The sequence below is a fragment of the Bos indicus x Bos taurus genome, chromosome 7 (assembly GCF_003369695.1).
Source record: "Bos indicus x Bos taurus breed Angus x Brahman F1 hybrid chromosome 7, Bos_hybrid_MaternalHap_v2.0, whole genome shotgun sequence".
NCBI lineage: Eukaryota > Metazoa > Chordata > Mammalia > Artiodactyla > Bovidae > Bos > Bos indicus x Bos taurus.
Genome location: NC_040082.1, coordinates 72,135,793 through 72,156,787, shown reverse-complemented (window position 1 = coordinate 72,156,787; position 20,995 = coordinate 72,135,793). Strand labels below are relative to the sequence as shown.

Here is a 20,995-nt window from a genome sequence, read left to right as displayed (position 1 = left end):
CCCTGGAGAAGGAAATGGCAACCCACTCCAGTATTCTTGCCTGGGAAATCCCATGGACAGAGTCGGACACAACTGAGAGACTTTCACTTCACAATCAGGGAACTACAGATACTTCCCTTATTAGCCACACCTAATACCACATTACTAAAGGCCTATTTAGAGTAGTTTCTTTTACCTGATACATCGTGTCTAGCTATCAAAAAAACATTACAAGTCACACTAAAAGGCAAAAACTACGATTTGAAAAGATAGACTATGCATCAGAATCAGACATGGTACTAATGCTGGAATTATCAGGCTAGAATTTAAAACAATTATGATTAATATAAGGGCTTTAAAGGATAAATTAGAGCACAAACAAGGTCAGATGGGAAATGTAAATAGAGAGATGGAAATCCTAAGAAAGAAACAAAAAGAAATACTAAAGATTAAAAACACTGTAACAGAAATGAAGAATGCTTTGGATGGGTTTATCAGTAGACTGTACACACCTTTAAAAAAGAACCTGAGCTTGAAGACATGTTAATTGAAACCACCAAAACTAAAACATAAAGAGAACAAAGACTGAAAAGGATAAGACAATATTCAAGGACTGTGGAACAACTACAAAAAGAGTAATAAAAACATAATGCAACTGCCAGAAGGATGAGAAAAATAGAAGCGAAAGAATTATGTGAAATAATAATGACTCAGAATTTCCCCAAATTAAGGTCAGATACTAAACTACAGATCCAGGAAGCTTAAGGAACACTAAACCAGGAGATCCCGCAAGACAAAAGAGTAAAATAAGGAGGGCACCTTCCTCCCCACAAATACGTCAAAAACATATCTGTGTATGGAACAGCTCCTACAGAACACCTTCTGAAAGCTGGCAAGACCCCAGACTTCCAAAAAGGCAAACCAATCTCCACAGAATGAGGTAGGAGAAAAGTTGTAAGAGAAAAAAGAGACAAAGGATTTGGGATGGAGACCTACACCTTGGGGAGGGAGCCATGAAGAAGAAAAAGTTTCTGCACACTTGGAAACCCCCTCACTGCAGAGTTGGAGAAGAGCTTTGGAACCCCAGAGGGGAATGCAGCAACATGTGCTCAGAAGGCAAAATGGAAAGAAATCACCACAGAGATTGTTGCTGACCAGCACTTACCAGCCAAGATGCTGTTGGCATGCCCTGCTGCAGCCAGTATGGGCTGGGTAGAGGGCTTTGGGGGCTGGACCCTAGGGAGAGGACTGGGATTGACTGCTGTGAAGATACTCTGAAGTGGCTAGTATAACACAACTGATGGAGTCCAGGGAGTTAGGCCTGACAGAGAGACAGGAGATCATTGCTGTGGGGATCCCCAAAAACTGTGCACTCACTGACAACAGGACCCAGCCTTCAAGAGTGCCATAGGTGCGACAAGCCCCAGCTATGGACTGAGACCCCAGAGGCAGATACGCTGGCCAGCCACCACCAAAGCCGGCACAAGTGCCAGAGGTGGCACGAGCTGCAAATGCAACTTATGATCCCAGAGAGAGGCACTCAGGCCAACTGGCCACTGTCAAAGCCAGGGCAAGTGCAATAGGCAGGGAACAAACTGCGGCTGCGGTCCCAACCCCAAGGTAGCAGCTGCGACCAAGCTGTCAGCAGGCAGAGGTCACAGTCCACACTTTCCTGTGGGCTTATGTGGCTTGGCTCTAACAAGGGACACACAACCAGGGACCAACTATCCTTCAGTTCAGTTCAGTTAAGTTCAGTCACTCAGTCGTGTCCGATTCTTTGCAACCGCATGAACCGCAGCACACCAGGCCTCTCTGTCCATCACCAACTTCCAGATTCCACCCAAGCTCATGTCCATCAAGTCGGTGATGTCATCTAATCATTTCATCCTCTGTCGTCCCGTTCTCCTCCTGCCTTCAATCTTTCCCAGAATCAGGGTCTTTTCAAGTGAGTCAGCTCTTCGCATCAGGTGGCCGAAGTATTGGAGTTTCAGCTTCAACATCAGTCCTTCCAATGAACACCCAGGACTGATCTCCTTTAGGATAGACTGGTTGGATCTCCTTGCAGTCCAAGGGACTCTCAATAGTCTTCTCCAACACCACAATTCAAAAGCATCAATTCTTTGGCACTCAGCTTTCTTTATAGTCCAACTCCTACATCCATACATGACCACTGGAAAAACCATAGCCTTGACTAGACGGACCTTTGTTGACAAAGTAATGTCTCTGCCTTTCAACATGCTGTCTAGGTTGGTCATAACTTTCCTTCCAAGGAGTAAGCGTCTTTTAATTTCATGGCTGCAATCACCACCCACAGTGATTTTGGAGCCCAGAAAAATAAAGTCAGCCACTGTTTCCACTGTTTCCCCAATCTATTTCCCATGAAGTGATGGGACCAGATGCCATGATCTTTGTTTTCTGAATGTTGAGCTTTAAGCCAACTTTTTCACTCTCCTCTTTCACTTTCATCAAGAGGCTCTTTAGTTTCTCTTCACTTTCTGCCATGAGGGTGGTGTCATCTGCATATCTGAGGTTATTGATATTTCTCCCGGCAATCTTGATTCCAGCTTGTGCTTCTTCCAGCCCAGTGTTTCTCATGATGTACTCTGCATATAATTTAAATAAGCAGGGTGACAATATACAGCCTTGACGTACTCCTTTCCAGATCTGGAACCAGTCTGTTGTTCCATGTCCAGTTCTAACTGTTGCTTCCTGACCTGCATACAGGTTTCTCAACAGGCAGGTCAGGTGGTCTGGCATTCCCATCTCTTTCAGAATTGTCCACAGTTTATTGTGATCCACACAGTCAAAGGCTTTGGAATAGTCAATAAAGCAGAAATAGATGTTTTTCTGGAACTCTCTTGCTTTTTTGATGATCCAGCGGATGTTGGCAATTTGATCTCTGGTTCCTCTGCCTTTTCTAAAACCAGCTTGAACATCAGGAAGTTCACGGTTCACGTATTGCTGAAGCCTGGCTTGGAGAATTTTAAGCATTGCTTTACTAGTATGTGAGATGAGTGCAACTGTGCGGTAGTTTGAGCATTCTTTGGCATTACCTTTCTTTGGGACTGGAATGAAAACTGACCTTTTCCAGTCCTGTGGCCACTGCTGAGTTTTCCAAATTTGCTGGCATGTTGAGTGCAGCACTTTCACAGCATCATCTTTCAGGATTTGAAATAGCTCAACTGGAATTCCATCACCTCCACTAGCTTTGTTTGTAGTGATGCTTCCTAAGGCCCACTTGGCTTCACATTCTAGGATGTCTGGCCCTAGGGGAGTGTATGAACCACCTCAGACTATAGCAACTTCTCACAGGCCTCTGCTGAAGCAGGTACTCCCCACACACCCCAATAGTGTCTGCCATACCCCTCCATCTCCCCAGCCTGACTGAGAGATGAGCCATAATAAGATGCTATTTTCACCCCCTCTTGTCTTGGCAGGGAACAGACACCAGAGGGTTGCCTACAAGCAGCTGTTACTGGTATTCAGTCACTAAGTTGTGTCTGACTCTTTGTGAATCCATGGACTGTAGCATGCCAGGCTCCTCTGTCCTCCACTATATCCTGGAGTTTGCTCAAATTCATGTCCATTGAGTCAGTGATGTTATCTAACCATCTCATACTCTGTTGCCCCTTCTCCTCTTGCCTTCAATCTTTCCCAGCACCAAGTCTTTTCCAATGGATTGTTTCTTCTCATCAGGTGGCCAAAGTATTGAAGCTTCAACAGAGGTGGGACCAAAACCAAAGCTAAGCTCCAGAGACTATGTGAACAAAGAGGAAGGGAAGGCACTCTTGCAGCTACAGGTGCAGCAGATTAAATATCTGCTATCAGCCTGAGACTGTAGACTTTGGAGCAATGTATGTCAATAAAATGGACAATCTGGAAGAAATGGACAAATTCTTAGAAAAGTATAACCTTCCAAGACTGAACCAGGAAGAAACAGGAAATATGAACAGACCAATCGCAGGCACTGAAATCAAAACTACAATCAAAAATCTTCCAACAAACAAAAGCCCAGGACCAGACCAGATGGCTTCACAGGTGAATTCTACTGAACATTTAGAGAAGAGTTAACATCTATCCTCCTCAAATTCTTCCAGAACACTGTAGAGGAAGAGAAACTCCCAAACTCATTCTATAAGGCCACCATCACCCTGATACCAAAACCAGATGAAGACATTACAAAAAAAGACAATTACAGGCCAATATCACTGACGAACACAGATGAAAAAATTCAAAACAAAATTTTAGCAAACAGAACCCAACAACATATTAAAAGGATCATACACCATGATCAAGTGGGGTTTATCCCGGGGCTTCTCCAATATACACAAGTCAATGTGATACACCATATTAACAAACTGAAAGATAAAAAGTATACCATCATCTCAATAGATACAGAGAAAGCTTTTGACAAAATTCAACACTCATTTATAATTAAAAACTCTCCAGAAAGTAGGCACAGAAGGAACCTACCTAAACATAATAAAGGCCATATACAACAAACCCACAGAAAACATTCTCACTGTTCAAAAACTAAAAGTATTTTCACTAAAATCAGGAACAAGACAAGGGTAATCACTCTCACCATTATTATTCAATATAGTTTTGGAAGTCCCAGTAACAACAATCAGAAAAATAAATAAAAAACATCTAGATTGGAGAAGTTAAAGTAAAACTCTCACTATTTGCAGATGACATGATATTATACATAGAAAACCCTAAAGACGCCACCAGAAAATTACTAGAGCTAATCAATGAATATAGTAAAGTCACAAGATATCAAACACACAGAAATCCCTTGCATTCCTATACACTAACAATAAAAAATAAGAAAGAGAAATTAAACAATTCCATTAACTATTGCAACAAAAAGAATAAAATACCTAAGAGTAAACTTACCTAAAGAGACAAAAGACCTCTATGCATAAAACTATAAGACATGATGAAAGAAATCAAAGATGACACAAACAAATAGAGAGATATAACATGTTCTTGGATTGGAAGAATTAATATTACGATAACACTACCCAAAGCAATCTACAGATTCAATGCAATCCCTATCCAACTACCAATGACATTTTTCACAGAACTAGAACAGAAAATTTCACAATCTGTATGGAAACACAAAAGACCCCAAACAGCCAAAGCAGTCTTGAGAAAAACATACCTGGAGAAATCAACTTTCCTGCCTTCAGACTATACTACAAAGCTACAGTCATCAATACAGTATGCTATTGGCACAAAAGCAGAAATATAGACCAATGGAACAAGATAAAAAGCCCAGAGATAAACCCACACACCTATGGGCACCTTATCTTTAACAAAAGAAGCAGGAATATATACAATGGAGAAAAGACAGTCTCTTCAATAAGTGGTGCTGGGAAAACTGGACAGCTACATGTAAAAGAATGAAACTAGAACACTTCCTAATATCATACACAAAATAAACTCAAAATGGATCAAAGATTTAAATGTAAGGCCAGAAACTATAAAGTTCTCAGAGGAAAACATAGGCAGTATAGTCTTCAACACAAATTATAGCAAGATCCTATTTGACCTACCTCCTAGAGTAATGGAAATAAAAACAAAAATAACCAATGAGACCTAATTAAAATTAAAAGCTTTTGCACAAGAAAGGAAAGATTAAACAATTTTAAAAGACAACCCTCAGAATGGGAGAAAATAACTGCAAATGAAGCAACTGACAAAGGATTAATCTCCAAAATATATATGCAACTCATACAGCTCAATATCAAAAAATGAACAGCCCAATCAAAAAATGAGCAGCAGAAACAGATATTTCTTCAAAGAAGACATACAGATAGCTAATAAACACATGAAAAAATTGCTCAACATCACTTAGAGAAATGCAAATCAAAACTACAATGAGGTATCACTTCATACCAGTCAGAATGACCATCAACAAAAAAACTACAAAAATAAATGCTGGAGAGGATGTGGATAAAAGGGAACCCTACTGCCCTCTTGGTGGGAATGTAAATTGATACAGCCACTATGGAGAACAGTATGGAGATTCCTTAACAAACTAGTAATAAAACTACTATATGACCCAGCGATCCCACTACTGGGCAAATACTCTGAGAAAACCACAATTCAAAATGACACAAGCACCCCAGTCTTCACTGCAGCACTACTGACAATAGCCAGGACAGGGAAGCAACCTAGATGTCCATCAACAGATGAATGGATAAATAAGTTGTGGCATATATACAATGGCATAATACTCAGCCATAAGAAGTAATGAATTTGAGTCAGGTGTAATGAGGTGGACGAACCTAGAGCGTGTTACACAGAGTGAAGTAAGTCAGAAAGAGAAAAACTAATACTGTATATTATTAACACATATATAAGGAATCTAAAAAATAGTACTGATGAACCTTTTTATTTATTCTCTATGCAGACACAGAGAATAGTCTGGTAGACACAGAGGGGGACAGAGAGGGTAGGACAAATTGAGAAAGTATCACTGACATATATACACTATGCTTATTCACACAGTCCTGTCCAACTCTTTGCAACCCCATGGACTATAGACTGCCCAGCTCCTCTGTCCATGGGGATTCTCCAGGTGAGAATACTGGAGTGGGTTGCCATGCCCTCCTCCAAGGGATCTTCCCAACCCAGGAATGGAACCCTGGCCTCACACATTGCAGGCAGATTCTTTACCGTGTGAGCCACCAGGGAAGCCCATGAATACAGCAGTGGGTAGCCTACCCCTTTATACAATATCAAGTGTAAACAGGTACTAGCAGGAAGCAGCTCTATAACACAGGGAGCCCAGCCTAGTGCTCTGTGATAACCTATTGCGGTGGAATGGTAGGGAGAGACTCAAGACTTTTTATCAAGTCATAAAAATATGACCGATTCATGTTGATGTACGGTAGAGACCAGCACAACACTGTAAAGCCATTATCCTTCAATTAAAAAAAAAAAAAAAACCAACCAGCAAAAATGCACCCCCAAAACTATACCAAGGCATATAGTTTTCAAACTGCTGAAAATCTAAGATAAAGTGCTGACAAAAGCCATAGGGAAAAAACATCTTACCTATACAGCACCAAAGATAAGAGTTACATCCGACTTCTCAGAAACCATTCAAGCAATAGGAAAGTAGAGTAAAATATTGTTGAAAGATGTTCTTTAGACAGAAGGAATATTATCTAGGTCAGACTCAGATCTACATTAACAAAGGAAGAATACCAAAGAAGGACTAATTGAAGACAAAGTAAAAACTTTTATTTTTCTTATTCTTTCTTTGTTCATAGTCTTTAATTGAAATGACAATAAAAGAAATAGCTATTTAAAACAAAATCACATAGCTGCTTCAGCCTAGATTAAGAAGTGGCACCGGGTGTGGGGTTCACATTCTGGGTGGGCAACTGCAACGCAACCTCAATGATCTGGGGTTTGTCTATGATCCTGGCTGTGTGGTTGCCCTTCTCCATAATCTCAATGCATACCTGTTGGCCTTCACCGTATTTCAGATCAGATCAGATCAGATCAGTCACTCAGTCGTGTCAGACTCCTTGTGACCCCATGAATCGCAGCATGCCAGGCCTCCCTGTTCATCACCAACTCCGGGAGTTCACTGAGACTCATATCCATCGAGTCAGGGATGCCATCCAGCTGTCTCATCCTCTGCCATCCCCTTCTCCTCCTGCCCCCAATCCCTACCAGCATCAGAGTCTTTTCAATGAGTCAACTCTTCACCTGAGGTGGCCAAAGTACTGGAGTTGCAGCTTTAGCATCATTCCTTCCAAAGAAATCCCAGGGCTGATCTCCTTCAGAATGGACTGGTTGGATCTCCTTGCAGTCCAAGGGACTCTCAAGAGTCTTCTCCAACACCACAGTTCAAAAGCATCAATTCTTTGGCGTTCAGCCTTCTTCACAGTCCAACTCTCACATCCATACATGACCACAGGAAAAACCATAGCCTTGACTAGACGGACCTTTGTTGACAAAAGTAATGTCTCTGCTTTTAAATATGCTATCTAGGTTGGTCATAACTTTCCTTCCAAGGAGTAAGCGTCTTTTAATTTCATGGCTGCAGTCACCATCTGCAGCGATTCTGGAGCCCCCCAAAAATAAAGTCTGACACTGTTTCCACTGTTTCCCCATCTATTTCCCATGAAGTGATGGGACCAGATGCCATGATCTTCGTTTTCTGAATGTTGAGCTTTAAGCCAACTTTTTCACTCTCCACTTTCACTTTCATCAAGAGGTTTTTTAGTTCCTCTTCGCTTTCTGCCATAAGGGTGGTGTCATCTGCATATCTGAGGTTATTGATATTCCTCCCGGCAATCTTGATTCCAGCTTGTGTTTCTTCCAGTCCAGCATTTCTCATGATGTACTCTGCATATAAGTTAAATAAGCAGGGTGACAATATACAGCCTTGACGTACTCCTTTCCAGATCTGGAACCAGTCTGTTGTTCCATGTCCAGTTCTAACTGTTGCTTCCTGACCTGCATATAGGTTTCTCAAGAGGCAGGTCAGGTGGTCTGGCATTCCCATCTCTTTCAGAATTTTCCACAGTTTATTGTGATCCACACAGTCAAAGGCTTTGGCATAGTCAATAAGGCAGAAATAGATGTTTTTCTGGAACTCTCTTGCTTTTTTGATGATCCAGCGGATGTTGGCAATTTGATCTCTGGTTCCTCTGCCTTTTCTAAAACCAGCTTGAACATCTGGAAGTTCACAGTTCATGTATTGCTGAAGCCTGGCTTGGAGAATTTTGAGCATTACTTTACTACCATGTGAGATGAGTGCAATTGTGTGGTAGTTTGAGCATTCTTTGGCATTGCCTTTCTTTGGGACTGGAATGAAAACTGACCTTTTCCAGTCCTGTGGCCACTGCTGAGTTTTCCAAATTTGCTGGCATATTGAGTGCAGCACTTTCACAGCATTATCTTTCAGGATTTGAAATAGCTCAACTGGAATTCTATCACCTCCACTAGCTTTGTTCATAGTGATGCTTTCTAAGGCCCACTTGACTTCACATTCCAGGACGTCTGGCTCTAGGCCAGTGGTCACATCATCGTGATTATCTGGGTCGTGAAGATCTTTTTTGTACAGTTTTTCTGTGTATTCTTGCCACCTCTTCTTAATATCTTCTGCTTCTGTTAGATCCACACCATTTCTGTCCTTTATCGAGCCCATCTTTGCATGAAATATTCCTTTGGTATCTCTGATTTTCTTGAAGAGATCTCTAGTCTTTCCCATTCTGTTGTTTTCCTCTATTTCTTTGCATTGATTGCTGAAAAGGTTTTCTTATCTCTTCTTGCTATTCTTTGGAACTCTGCATTCAGATGTTTATATCTTTCCTTTTCTCCTTTGCTTTTCACTTCTCTTCTTTTCACAGCTATTTGTAAAGCCTCCCCAGACAGCCATTTTGCTTTTTTGCATTTCTTTTCCATTGGGATGGTCTTGATCTCTGTCTCCTGTAGAATGTCACAAACCTCATTCCATAGTTCATCAGGCACTCTATCTATCAGATCTAGTCCCTTAAATCTATTTCTCACTTCCACTGTATAATCATAAGGGATTTGATTCAGGTCATACCTGAATGGTCTAGTGGTGTTCCCTACTTTCTTCAATTTAAGTCTGAATTTGGCAATAAGGAATTCATGGTCTGAGCCACAGTCAGCTCCTGGTCTTGTTTTTGCTGACTGTATAGAGCTTCTCCGTATTTGGGGGACTTTATCTCTGCACAGAACTGAGCTACTTGCTCACAAAGTAAACAGATCAGGAGGCCTCTTGACATCTCCGGACAGGTCCCATGCATAAGGCCAAACACATTTCCACAGGCCTTGCTCACAGCTGCCATCTTGGCCAGGATAGGAAGCTTATGAATCACAAAGGACACCTTGTTTCTCTGCTGTTTGGCCAGGTTCTGTGCGTGGCCCAGAATCCCAAAGCCTGTGATGTTGGTGGCCGCATGGGCATTTAATGTACACATGAGTCCTGACACTGTCCTGTTGAGCCTGGCCATGTTCATCATTGCCTCCTGGTACTCCAGCTCCACATCCTCCTAGGGAATCACTAGCTTGATTTTATTCCATTTCTCAGGAATGTCCAGCCACTGGTGCATGGCCATGATCACTTGCATCCCCAAACGTTTTGTCAGCACAAGCACACCCAGCACTGCATTATCTGGCATGATAAATCCGTTGGGATGGCAGACAGTTGTATCCACAACAACCCATGGGTTTAGCAATCCAGAGGTTTAGCTCTGTTTGGCCACCCATTATAGACGTTCCCACCTCCTCTGCTGCATCTTTAAAACCCTGTATATTTAGGTGCATTACTTTATCCCTTTCCCTGTTGGTCATTTTATGACTGATTCCAAGAAGCATCAGCATGTTGTCACATTCTGTGCCCCACATGACACAGAGGTCACTAAGGACATTGGCACAGGCTATCCTGCCCATCATATAAGGGTCAGCGACCATGGGCTAAATGTAATCTGCAGTTTGAACCAAGGGAAGACTGCCATGCCTCAGAGGAAAGACACAAGTGTCCATCCCAATGCTAAGTCTTGGCATATCTGCTACAAGAAACTGTTCTTCTTGGAAATGGTTCTCCTGTGGACTCCAGCAATTTCTGCAGGACATCTTAGAGGCCTTTGAAGCCAGAGCCCTTCAGTTAAGTGAACCTAGTTAACCAGAAGCTGTTTTCCAATTCATAACTTTTCCGATTAAAGTACTCCCGCTCAGACATGCTTCTTGAGCCCACACACCTCACTGTTGGGCTCCTCCCGTCCCTCTCCTATGAGGCTGGTTTCTTTATAGATTCACCGGTTTGTTTTGCGTCCTCCGCCTCCTCCCACAAACAGGACTCTGTCACTCCCACAACGTACCAGGCATGGTACCTTAACAAATTTAAAGCAAGAGAAATCATGCAATGTCTGCTCTCAGACCACAATGAAGTTAAACTAGAAATCAATTAGAAAAATAACAGGAAAATCTCAAAATAAATGGAGATTAAGCAACATACCTTAAATAACTCATGGCTCAAGGAAGAAATCTCAAGAGAAATATAAAAATACTTTGAATCAAATGAAAATGAAAACACAACTTATCAAAATTTCTGGGATGCAGCAAAAGCAATGCTTAGAGGGGATTTATAGCATTGAGTGCATACACTGGGAAAAAAGATCTAAAATCAATCATCTAACCTTAGGGAACCAGAAAAAAAAAATAAAACGAGAGAGAGCAAATTAAATACACAGTAAGCAGAAGAAAAAATAATAAAAACTACAGCAGAAATCAATGAAATGGAAATTGAGAAGTGAATAGAGAAAATGAACCAAAACAAAAACTGATGTATTTTTTTTTAATCAATAACATTGATGAACCACTAGCTAGGCTGACTAAACAAAGAGAGGACATAAATTTCTAGTATCAGAAATGAAAGAGGGGACATCACTACAGACCTCTTGGAGATTAAAAGAATAATAAAGGAATACTATGAACAACTTTCAGAGAAGGCAATGGCAACCCACTCCAGTACTCTTGTCTGGCAAATCCCATGGATGGAGGAGCCTAGCAGGCTGCAGTCCATGGGGTCACTAGGAGTTGGACACAACTGAGCAACTTCACTTCCACTTTTCACTTTCATGCATTGGAGAAGGAAATGGCAACCCACTCCAGTGTTCTTCCCTGGAGAATCCCAGGAACAGGGGAGCCTCGTGGGCTGCCATCTCTGGGGTCACACAGAGTCGGACACAACTGAAGCGACCTAGCAGCAGCAGCAGCATGAACAACTTTATGTCCACAAATTGATAACCTCAACGGAACAGATCAATTTTCTTGAAAGACACAATCTGCCAACACTCACATTAAAAAAAAAAAAAAGACAGTCTGACTATACCTATTAAAGAAATAGAATTCATAATTAACCTTGCACAACAAAAAGCAACAGGCCCAGGTGGATTCACTAATAAATTCTACCAAACATTTAAGGAAGAAATTATACAAATTCTCTACAATCTGTTTCAGAGTATAGAAGCAGAGGGAATACTACGTAAGTTATTCCATGTGACCACATTAACCCTAACACTAAAACTAGACAAAAATGTTACAAGAAAAGTACAGACCAATATATCTCATGAACACAGATGCAAAACTTAACAAAATATTAGCAAATTGAACCTAACAATACATAAAAAGAATTATACACCATGACCAAATGGAATTTATCCCAGATGTGCACGCTAGTTCAACATTCAAAAATTAATCAACATAATGCAATGCATAAACAGAATGAAAAAGAAAAATCACATGATCATATTCAATAGATTCAGAAAAAGCAGCGAATAAAATCACTCATCCATGATAAAACCTCTCGATAAATTAGGAATAGAGAATTTTCTCAATTTGATGGAGAATAATGGTTTTAGACAAGGCAGAGGAACCAGAGATCAAATTAACAACATCTGCTGGATCATGGAAAAAGCAAGAGAGTTCCAGAAAAATATCTATTTCTGCTTTATTGACTATGCCAAAGCCTTTGACTGTGTGGATCACAATAAACTGTGGAAAATTCTGAAAGAGATGGGAATACCAGACCACCTGACCTGCCTCTTGAGAAACCTGTATGCAGGTCAGGAAGCAACAGTTAGAACTGGACATGGAACAACAGACTGGTTCCAAATAGGAAAAGGAGTACGTCAAGGCTGTATATTGTCACCCTGCTTATTTAACTTATATGCAGAGTACATCATGAGAAATGCTGGACTGGAAGAAACACAAGCTGGAATCAAGATTGCCGGGAGAAATATCAATAACCTCAGATATGCAGATGACACCACCCTTATGGCAGAAAGTGAAGAGGAACTAAAAAGCCTCTTGATGAAGGTGAAAGTGGAGAGTGAAAAAGTTGGCTTAAAGCTCAACGTTCAGAAAACGAAGATCAGGGCATCTGGTCGCATCACTTCATGGGAAATAGATGGGGAAACAGTGGCAACAGTGTCAGACTTTATTTTGGGGGGCTCCAAAATCACTGCAGATGGTGACTGCAGCCATGAAATTAAAAGACGCTTACTCCTTGGAAGGAAAGTTATGACCAACCTAGATAGCATATTCAAAAGCAGAGACATTACTTTGCCAACAAGGTCCATCTAGTCAAGGCTATGGTTTTTCCTGTGGTCATGTATGGATGTGAGAGCTGGACTGTGAAGAAGGCTGAACGCCAAAGAATTGATGCTTTTGAACTGTGGTGTTGGAAAAGACTCTTGAGAGTCCCTTGGACTGCAAGGAGATCCAACCAGTCCATTCTGAAGGAGATCAGCCTTGGGATTTCTTTGGAAGGAATGATGCTAAAGCTGCAACTCCAGTACTTTGGCCACCTCAGGTGAAGAGTTGACTCATTGGAAAAGACTCTGATGCTGGGAGGGATTGGGGGCAGTAGGACAAGGGGACGGCAGAAGATAAGACGGCTGGATGGCATCCCTGACTTGATGGATGTGAGTCTCAGTGAACTCCGGGAGTTGGTGATGGACAGAGAGGCCTGGCGTGCTGCAATTCATGGGGTTGCAAAGAGTCGGACACGACTGAGCAACTGAACTGAACTGAACTGAATCTATAAAGAAAAACATATAGCTAACATCATACTAAAAGGAAAAAACTCAAAGCATTCCCATTATAAATAGGAAAAAGGCTACGATGGCCCTCTCATCACTCCTTTTCAACATTGTACTGGACATACCAGCTAACGTGATAAGACAAGAAAAGGAAATAAAAGGCATACAGACAAGGAAGGGAAAAAGTAAAACTGTCTTTGTTCACAAATCACACTATCATCTAAGTAGAAAATCCAACAGAATCAACAAAATTCCTAGAAGTAATTATACTAAGGTTATGATATACAAGAATAGTAGTCAATCACATTCCGTATACCAGAAATGAACAAGTGTAATTTGAAATCTGATGCTTTCCAGGTGGTGCAATGGTAAAGAATACATCTGCCACTGCAGCAGATGCAATAGACACAGGTTCAATCTCTGAGTCAGAAAGATCCCCTGGAATAGGAAATGGCAACCCATTCTAATATTCTTGCCTAGAAAATTCCATTGACAGAGGAGCCTGGTGGGCTATAGTCCAGGGGTTGCAAAGAGTCAGGCACTACATGCACACATGAATTTGAAATTTAAAACAATACCATTTACACTGGTAATAAAATAACATACAAGATCTATATGAGGAAAGCTATAAAACTCTGATTAACAAAATCAAGTAAAAATTAACTAACTAAAGGGATTCCATGTCATGGAATAGAAAGACTTATATAATGTCAAGATACCAATTTTACAAACCTGATCTGTAGATTCAATATAATCGAAATAAAAATTCCAGTAATTTTGTAGATACAAAAAAACTCATTCTAAAGTTTATATGGAGAGAAAGAAATGGCAACCCACTCCAGTGCTCATGCCTGGGTAATCCATGGACAGAGAAGCCTGACGGGCTACAGTCCATGGGGTCACAAAAAGTCAGATACAACAGAACAACTAATCAACAACAACAAAAGCAAACCACCTACTCCAACCAGTGCAGCCCCACACCCCCAACCCACCAAACTAAACATTGGACTGAAATGAAAATACTGCTTTTGCTAAGACATCAATGAAACGATTGGATTAAGTTGAGCAATTACGTCAGAAGAAGGTATGGTCATCTGGAGAGCTGGCCGGTCCTGGTACATGCTCTCTGGAGTTTGTCTCCCAAGAGAAATGTGGTCTCAGACAAAGGCACTGACCACTGCTCTGCCTCCATCAGGTCCACACACACATACATGTCAGCTTGAGATAAACTCATATCAAATACTTACTTTCATTCACTGAACCTGAGTATGATGATTAATAGTCCTTGTTTGAATAAAGACTCACCCACTTAGTGGTTGGCTAATCTTACAAAAGTCACTTAATTGGTCTCAGCCTGTTTCTTCTTCTCTAAAATGGGGGATAATCTTAAATAGAGCTACCAGTTCTTAATGTTCAATAAATATTTATAAAGCCCCCACTATATGCCAAGTATATGGTTGAATTTTTTTTTTAAGATTTTGCATGTAAAAAGAAGCTGATTCCAGTCTGGCCCAGAGTAAACCTCATTTTCACTACTAAGAATGTGTCTCTTCCACATTCCATAGGCAATGTTCATTTGTCAGCCAACGGAAAACCATCAGCAGCAACTTTTGCCCCCAGAATTGTGATATTCTGTTTAAAAAGTGTGGTCTATTTTTTTTTCCCCTTCTATACTTAATAGAGCCTCATATAATATCAGAGCTGGAAAGAATCTTAAAAGTCATCCAGGCCAGCTTTCTGCCTACCTGGCCAAGTGGCCCACCCTATCTTTGGACAGCTCAGCTAGTAGACAATTCTTTCTTAAAACAAAATCATCTTCCTGTGGTCTGTGTCCTAGTTCTGCCCTCTAAATCATCTCAGGAAAAAAGCTGCATTTTCTGTCTCCCTTATCACAGTTCTTTTTGTGTATGTGGAGACCTCTCTCACTCCTTTGTCAGAAATAAATCTTTTATCCAGGCTCAGATAAAAAGTAATAACAACTATTTCAATCTAATTTCTTTTCCAAAGGAAACATCTTTATTAAGATGATGGGAATTGTCTGCCCACTTAAATCTTTACATATTTTATTGACTAATATAAATTAAGACATTCAAAATGAAAAAAACAAAAGTTTATATTGAAGGGCAAAAGATCTGGAATAGTCAACACAATATTGAAGGAAAGGAACAAAGCAGGAGGACTGATGCTACCTGACTTTAAAACCTACTACACATAAAGCTTCTTTACTGTCTGAGCTACTAGGTAACACCAGTGGTAAAGAACTCACCTGTCAAGGCAGATTTAAGAGACCTGCGTTCGACCCCTGGAGAAAGGCATGGCAATCCACTCCAGTATTCCTGCCTGGAGAATCCCATGGACAGAGGAGCCTGGTGGGCTACAGTCCATGAGATCACAAAGTGTCAGACACAACTGAGTGACTAATACACAATCATAGTTGAGGCAGGAGATAGATGAGCCCCAGGTCAGCAATCTACAACTGGCCTCCTGTTCATATCTCCTAGGGCCGGTCATTCATTACCAGCCCCTATTTACATTTCTTGAAGTAAGAGACAAATGGGCTCCAGGACTACGTATTTATGACTGGACTCCTATTTATATTTCAAGATCTATACCTCAATATAAAAACCAATAAGAACAGGGTAAATAACTGGACATTGGGCAGTTTTAGGGCAGGGACAGAGTGGGACTAAAACCTGTTAAAAGATTAAGAGGTCACACACTCCCCCATCTTTAGGGCAAAAATCCTTCATGAGGTCAAAAGGGCAGGGGACGCCAGACCAAAGTAAGCCTTGCCACCCCCTTCCATAAGCCTTTTCGGTGGGATCCATTTTAACTGAAAGGTCTGTACACACCCAGGGGAGGGTTAGGACAGGTCAGGTGTGGAAAAAGAAACTAGATAATTGGCTAAAGAAGACTAGGAAGAACTGTCCTATATAAATGACTTAACAGCCTATTTTCTGTGCTCCTCACTATGGGGGACACCCACACCCCTTCTCTCCAGATGCGTCTCTGCCTTGCTTCTATCTTAACAAACTGTTTCTCTGTGTGCTCCTCCCACTTGTTCTTATGCTATGTCTCTAATAATAAACTTTATACCTGGATTTAAAAAAACAGTCTTTGTCTCCATGATAAATGCATCTTTCACTGGGGACAAAGATCCAGGAAAAAAAATAGCCTCTAGCCTTTGCTGGTCTGGACTCCTGGTTTTTATCCATGTTGCCCAGGTTCAGTTCCTCGGCAGGGAATTAAGATCTTACTTCACGCCACTGCTCACTGCTGCCTCATGGAGATCACAGTGACAGCCACCTCTAGATATACCACAATGATTTAGCAACAACAACAATTATGGTTAATTTTATAAGGCTGAGAATTATACTTTAAATCACCTAAATTCAAATTAATAGTGAAAAAAATTCTGCTTTATCTTCAATGTTTTATAATAATCTCAGCTAGTTAACATACTTTTTAACAAGTTCACTGAAATACGTAAACATCTCACATGATATTAAAATGCAAAAATACAGTCATTATTAAATAACTTCACAATTGAGTAACAAAGTCAGAAGAGAAAAAACTTACAATAAATAATTTTTGTGATATTGTGATTTATAATAATATATACTGAATCTGGGCACCTGACACAGAGCTTCTAATAATCCTGGAATTTCCTAACAACTCCTAACAGCTCCTAACAACTGGAATTTCCTAAATGAAAATAAATTAATTGTTATTAATAACAATTCCCTTTTAGGCCCACCGGAGATTCTATTAATGAACTTACTTTTGGAAAGCCCCTAAGGATGGGGGCTGGTTGCCAGGGAAACCAACCAAGCTACTAGAGGATTAGAACTTTTATTCCAACTCCCCAACCTCCAGGGAAGGAAGAGCGACTGGCTGGAAGTTGGACCAATCACCAATGAACAATGATTTAATCAATCATACCTGTATAATGAAGCCTTCATAAAAAACCTGAACTATAATGTTTGGTGAGCCTCCAGGTTGGTGAACATGTACAGGGACCGAGAAGGTGACATACCTGGGTAGGTCAAGGAGGTCCCAGGTCTCCTATATCTTGCCCTATATCTTCAATCTTGCTGTTACTGAGTTACATCCTTTATAATAAAAGTGAAAGTGAAGTTGCTCAGTCATGTCCAACTCTTTGCAATCCCATGGATTGTAGACTACCAGGCTCTTTAGTCCATAGGATTCTCCAGGCAAGAATACTGGAGTGGGTTGCCATTTCCTTCTCCAGTGGATCTTCCCGACCCAGGGATTGAACCAGGGTCTCCTGCATTGTAGGCAGACACTTTACAGTCTGAGCCACAAAGGAAGTCAACCTGGCTGTTACTGAGTTATATCCTTTATAATAAACCAGTCATCTAATAAGTAAACTGTTTCCCTAAATTCTGAGAGCCATTTTGGCAAATTAATTGAACACAAAAAAGGGGTCACAAGAACCTCTGATTTATAGCCAGTGGATCAGAAGCACAGGTAACAACCTGGACTTGCAATTGTCATCTAAAAGAAGGGGAACTCACACAGAACTAAGCCTTTGGCTTGTGGGATCTGACGGTGTCATATTTCCATAAACTGTAGGGTACCCAGTGTCCAAAGAGTTGGAGAAGTACTTTGTAAAGGGGAGAAAAAAAAAACCTTACACATCTGATGACCAGAATAAAGTGCTGAGAGTAGAGCAGACACTTAGAATTTTAGTGATCAAAACAGTAACACCATTATTGGAGCCACTAAGTGATTTTCTTTTTTTTTTTTTTTTTCACTAAGTGATTTTCTACGTGTTATCTTCATTTTATTGATGAGGTAACAGCAGTAGGCTGTAGTGGCTTGCCTAAAGTCCACACAGTAAGTGGAAGGAAGGGTTCAAAACCAAGTGTGCCTAACTCTGAAATGGCACATTCTTAATTTCAACACGCTGCCTTTAATAATCAATTGTATACACTCTAGGTAACTGTGATCCCACAAATTTTAATGGAATCCTGAATTACCAAGAACCACACACATTCTTATTCAGAGAAACCTTTTCTTAATGAAGAAACTAGTGTCAATTCTATGACTGCTGAAACTTCCAAACCATTCTCAACACAAAAATGAAAACATACGTGCAATTTTTCTTTTAGCCAAACACTTTGCTCTATTTGACTGTTTTGCCTTCGTTTTCTGCAATCCATTTTCCTCCTTTGGCTCCTGTTGCAAAACAAGAAACATGAACAGGTTGATTGGCATTAAAAGTAGTACTCTTTCTACCTTCCTCTACAGCTAACAGAGGCCACTAAACCTCTAAAGAATCAGTGTTTTTGTAAATGTTTTGTAACATTCTTTGTAAATGTTCAAAGAAAACATCAGAAAAAGATCTTTACGGTAGAAAAAGAAAAATGTAGATTCAGAACCAATAAAAATAAAAAACTGTAATATACAGATATAATTATGTCATATTCAAGCTCATACAAAAACTGACCCATCTGTAAAATACCAGCAAGTATGCACCCAAGTTCAGAGAAAGCTCGATTCAATGTTTCAAAGTCAGTAATAAAGTTTAAGCCCAGTGCATACTCACTTCTTTTAAATCAGTACTTTAAAAAGCAACAGAACAATCAGGGAAAAGTATGTAACATATTTATTAGATAAAGGTCTAATTTTCCTTATATATAAAGAGCTCTTACAAATCAACACAAAGCACCTCCCACAGGCAAAAAATATGTTAAGACACTTCACAGAAAAACATACCACAAAGAGCTTGTATGTATATGGAAATGCAATTCACAACAATTATATAGGTATCTTTTTTTAATCTATACCAATGGTAAAAATGAAAACATTTCATAAAATATTTATTGTGAGGAAACAAGTACCATAGGTTGGATAAAATGGATGCAAATCACTATTCTGTGCATCTGGAACTAATATAGTGTTGTGGGTAAATTATACTTCAATTACAGTGTGTGTGGGGTGGGACGAGGAGAAAATGCATCAAAATGCTAATGGTGGTCATCTCTACAGGGTGGGGATTGTGGGTGGTTGTGATTTTTTAGTTTAGGCTTTTACGTGTTTCTAACTGTCCACAATCAACAGGTATTGCTTGTAAAATTAAGATAAAAACAATAAATGTCATTAAAAATGAAAAAAAAAAAGAATACAGGCAAAGATGATCCCATAAATATATAACTGGGATCTCTGAAGAAGAAAACAAACAATGAAACAAACTGACATTAAGATTATAATAAATAAAATTTACAAGGGAAAAAAGGCAGAGGATGAGATGGTTCGATGGCATCACTGACTCAATGGACATGAGTTTGAGCAAGCTCTGGGAGTTGGTGATGGAAAGGGAAGCTTGGCAAGCTACAGTCCATGGGGTTTCAAAGAGTCGGACATGACGGAGCAATTGAACTGAACTGACATATTGAAAGTTCACTCTGACCAATCAGTTTCCTAACACATACACATAAGATACCTATCTCACCTTGAAGAAAAATTTTTAGCATTCAGACTAACAAAAAGGACTAGTCACTTAACAAAAAAAGGAAAATAAATCAGACTTACCAAACATAACATACAAAGCAAAAATCAAGAAGGCAGCATTTTAAAGAAACTCAAGGGAAAAAAGAAAATTTTAAACCAAGGACGTTGGATCCTATTAAGCAGTCTTTCAGATATCAAGACTACAGAAAAACAGTATCAAAAACATAACTTAGGAAATAATATAGTCACAAGACCTACTTGACAAATCTAGTAAAAATCAAGCACTATTCAACTAAAAAATGATTAGAAAAAACCAAAAGAATTGATAGTAAATATTTAACATATTTAATTTTAGAACTAAGACTAAAACAAAAGTAGAGATAAGAATAGAAGAAAACATGTAAATGTTATATGCAGAAATGACACACCTAATAAATGAGAGAAATCAGAAATGGAAAGTAAAATAAGTTCATTTTCTACTGCATGCACTATAAGTGAAAGTCAAAGGATACTATTTACAACCGACAAACCAGACTACAGAAAGCTAAATTAAAAAAAAAAGGAAGGAACTATGAAAAGCATTTATATAAACTCTAAAAAAAGACATACCAAAATATATGCCAAAAGCAGAGTCAAAAATCAAAGAATATAGAAAAAGAAATAAAATTAATATAACAAAAAATTAAACTCAACGCTATGAGACTGGGTTATAACAAAGTGATCCAGAATGGCCGAAAATGAAAGATCTAGAAGATAACAGTAATTGTGTGTGCATGCTCAGTCACTTAGCTGTGTCTGACTCTTTGTGACCCTGTGGACTGTAGCCAGCCAGGCTCCTCTGTCTATGAGATTTTCCAGACAAGAATACCGGAGTGAGTTGCCATTTCCTCTTTCAGGAGATCTTCCCAACCCAGGAATCTACCCTGCATCTCCTGCAC

General features: G+C 39.9%; 1 protein-coding gene and 1 pseudogene across 5 annotated transcripts in view; both read right to left on the bottom strand.

Moving 5' to 3' along the window:
• UIMC1 (ubiquitin interaction motif containing 1) overlaps positions 1-20,995 on the bottom strand; it is a 137,867-nt gene that overhangs the window by 83,246 nt on the left and 33,626 nt on the right. For 4 of the 5 annotated variants that reach the window (XM_027546893.1, XM_027546897.1, XM_027546894.1 and 1 more), the window contains exon 3: positions 18,698-18,782. In XM_027546893.1, the coding sequence (XP_027402694.1) occupies positions 18,698-18,782 (85 nt within the window). Of the gene's footprint in view, positions 1-15,846; positions 15,949-18,697; positions 18,783-20,995 lie in introns of those variants that run through there. The other variant, XM_027546896.1, reaches the window with a different exon arrangement.
• On the bottom strand, positions 6,652-10,809 carry LOC113895554 (annotated as a pseudogene).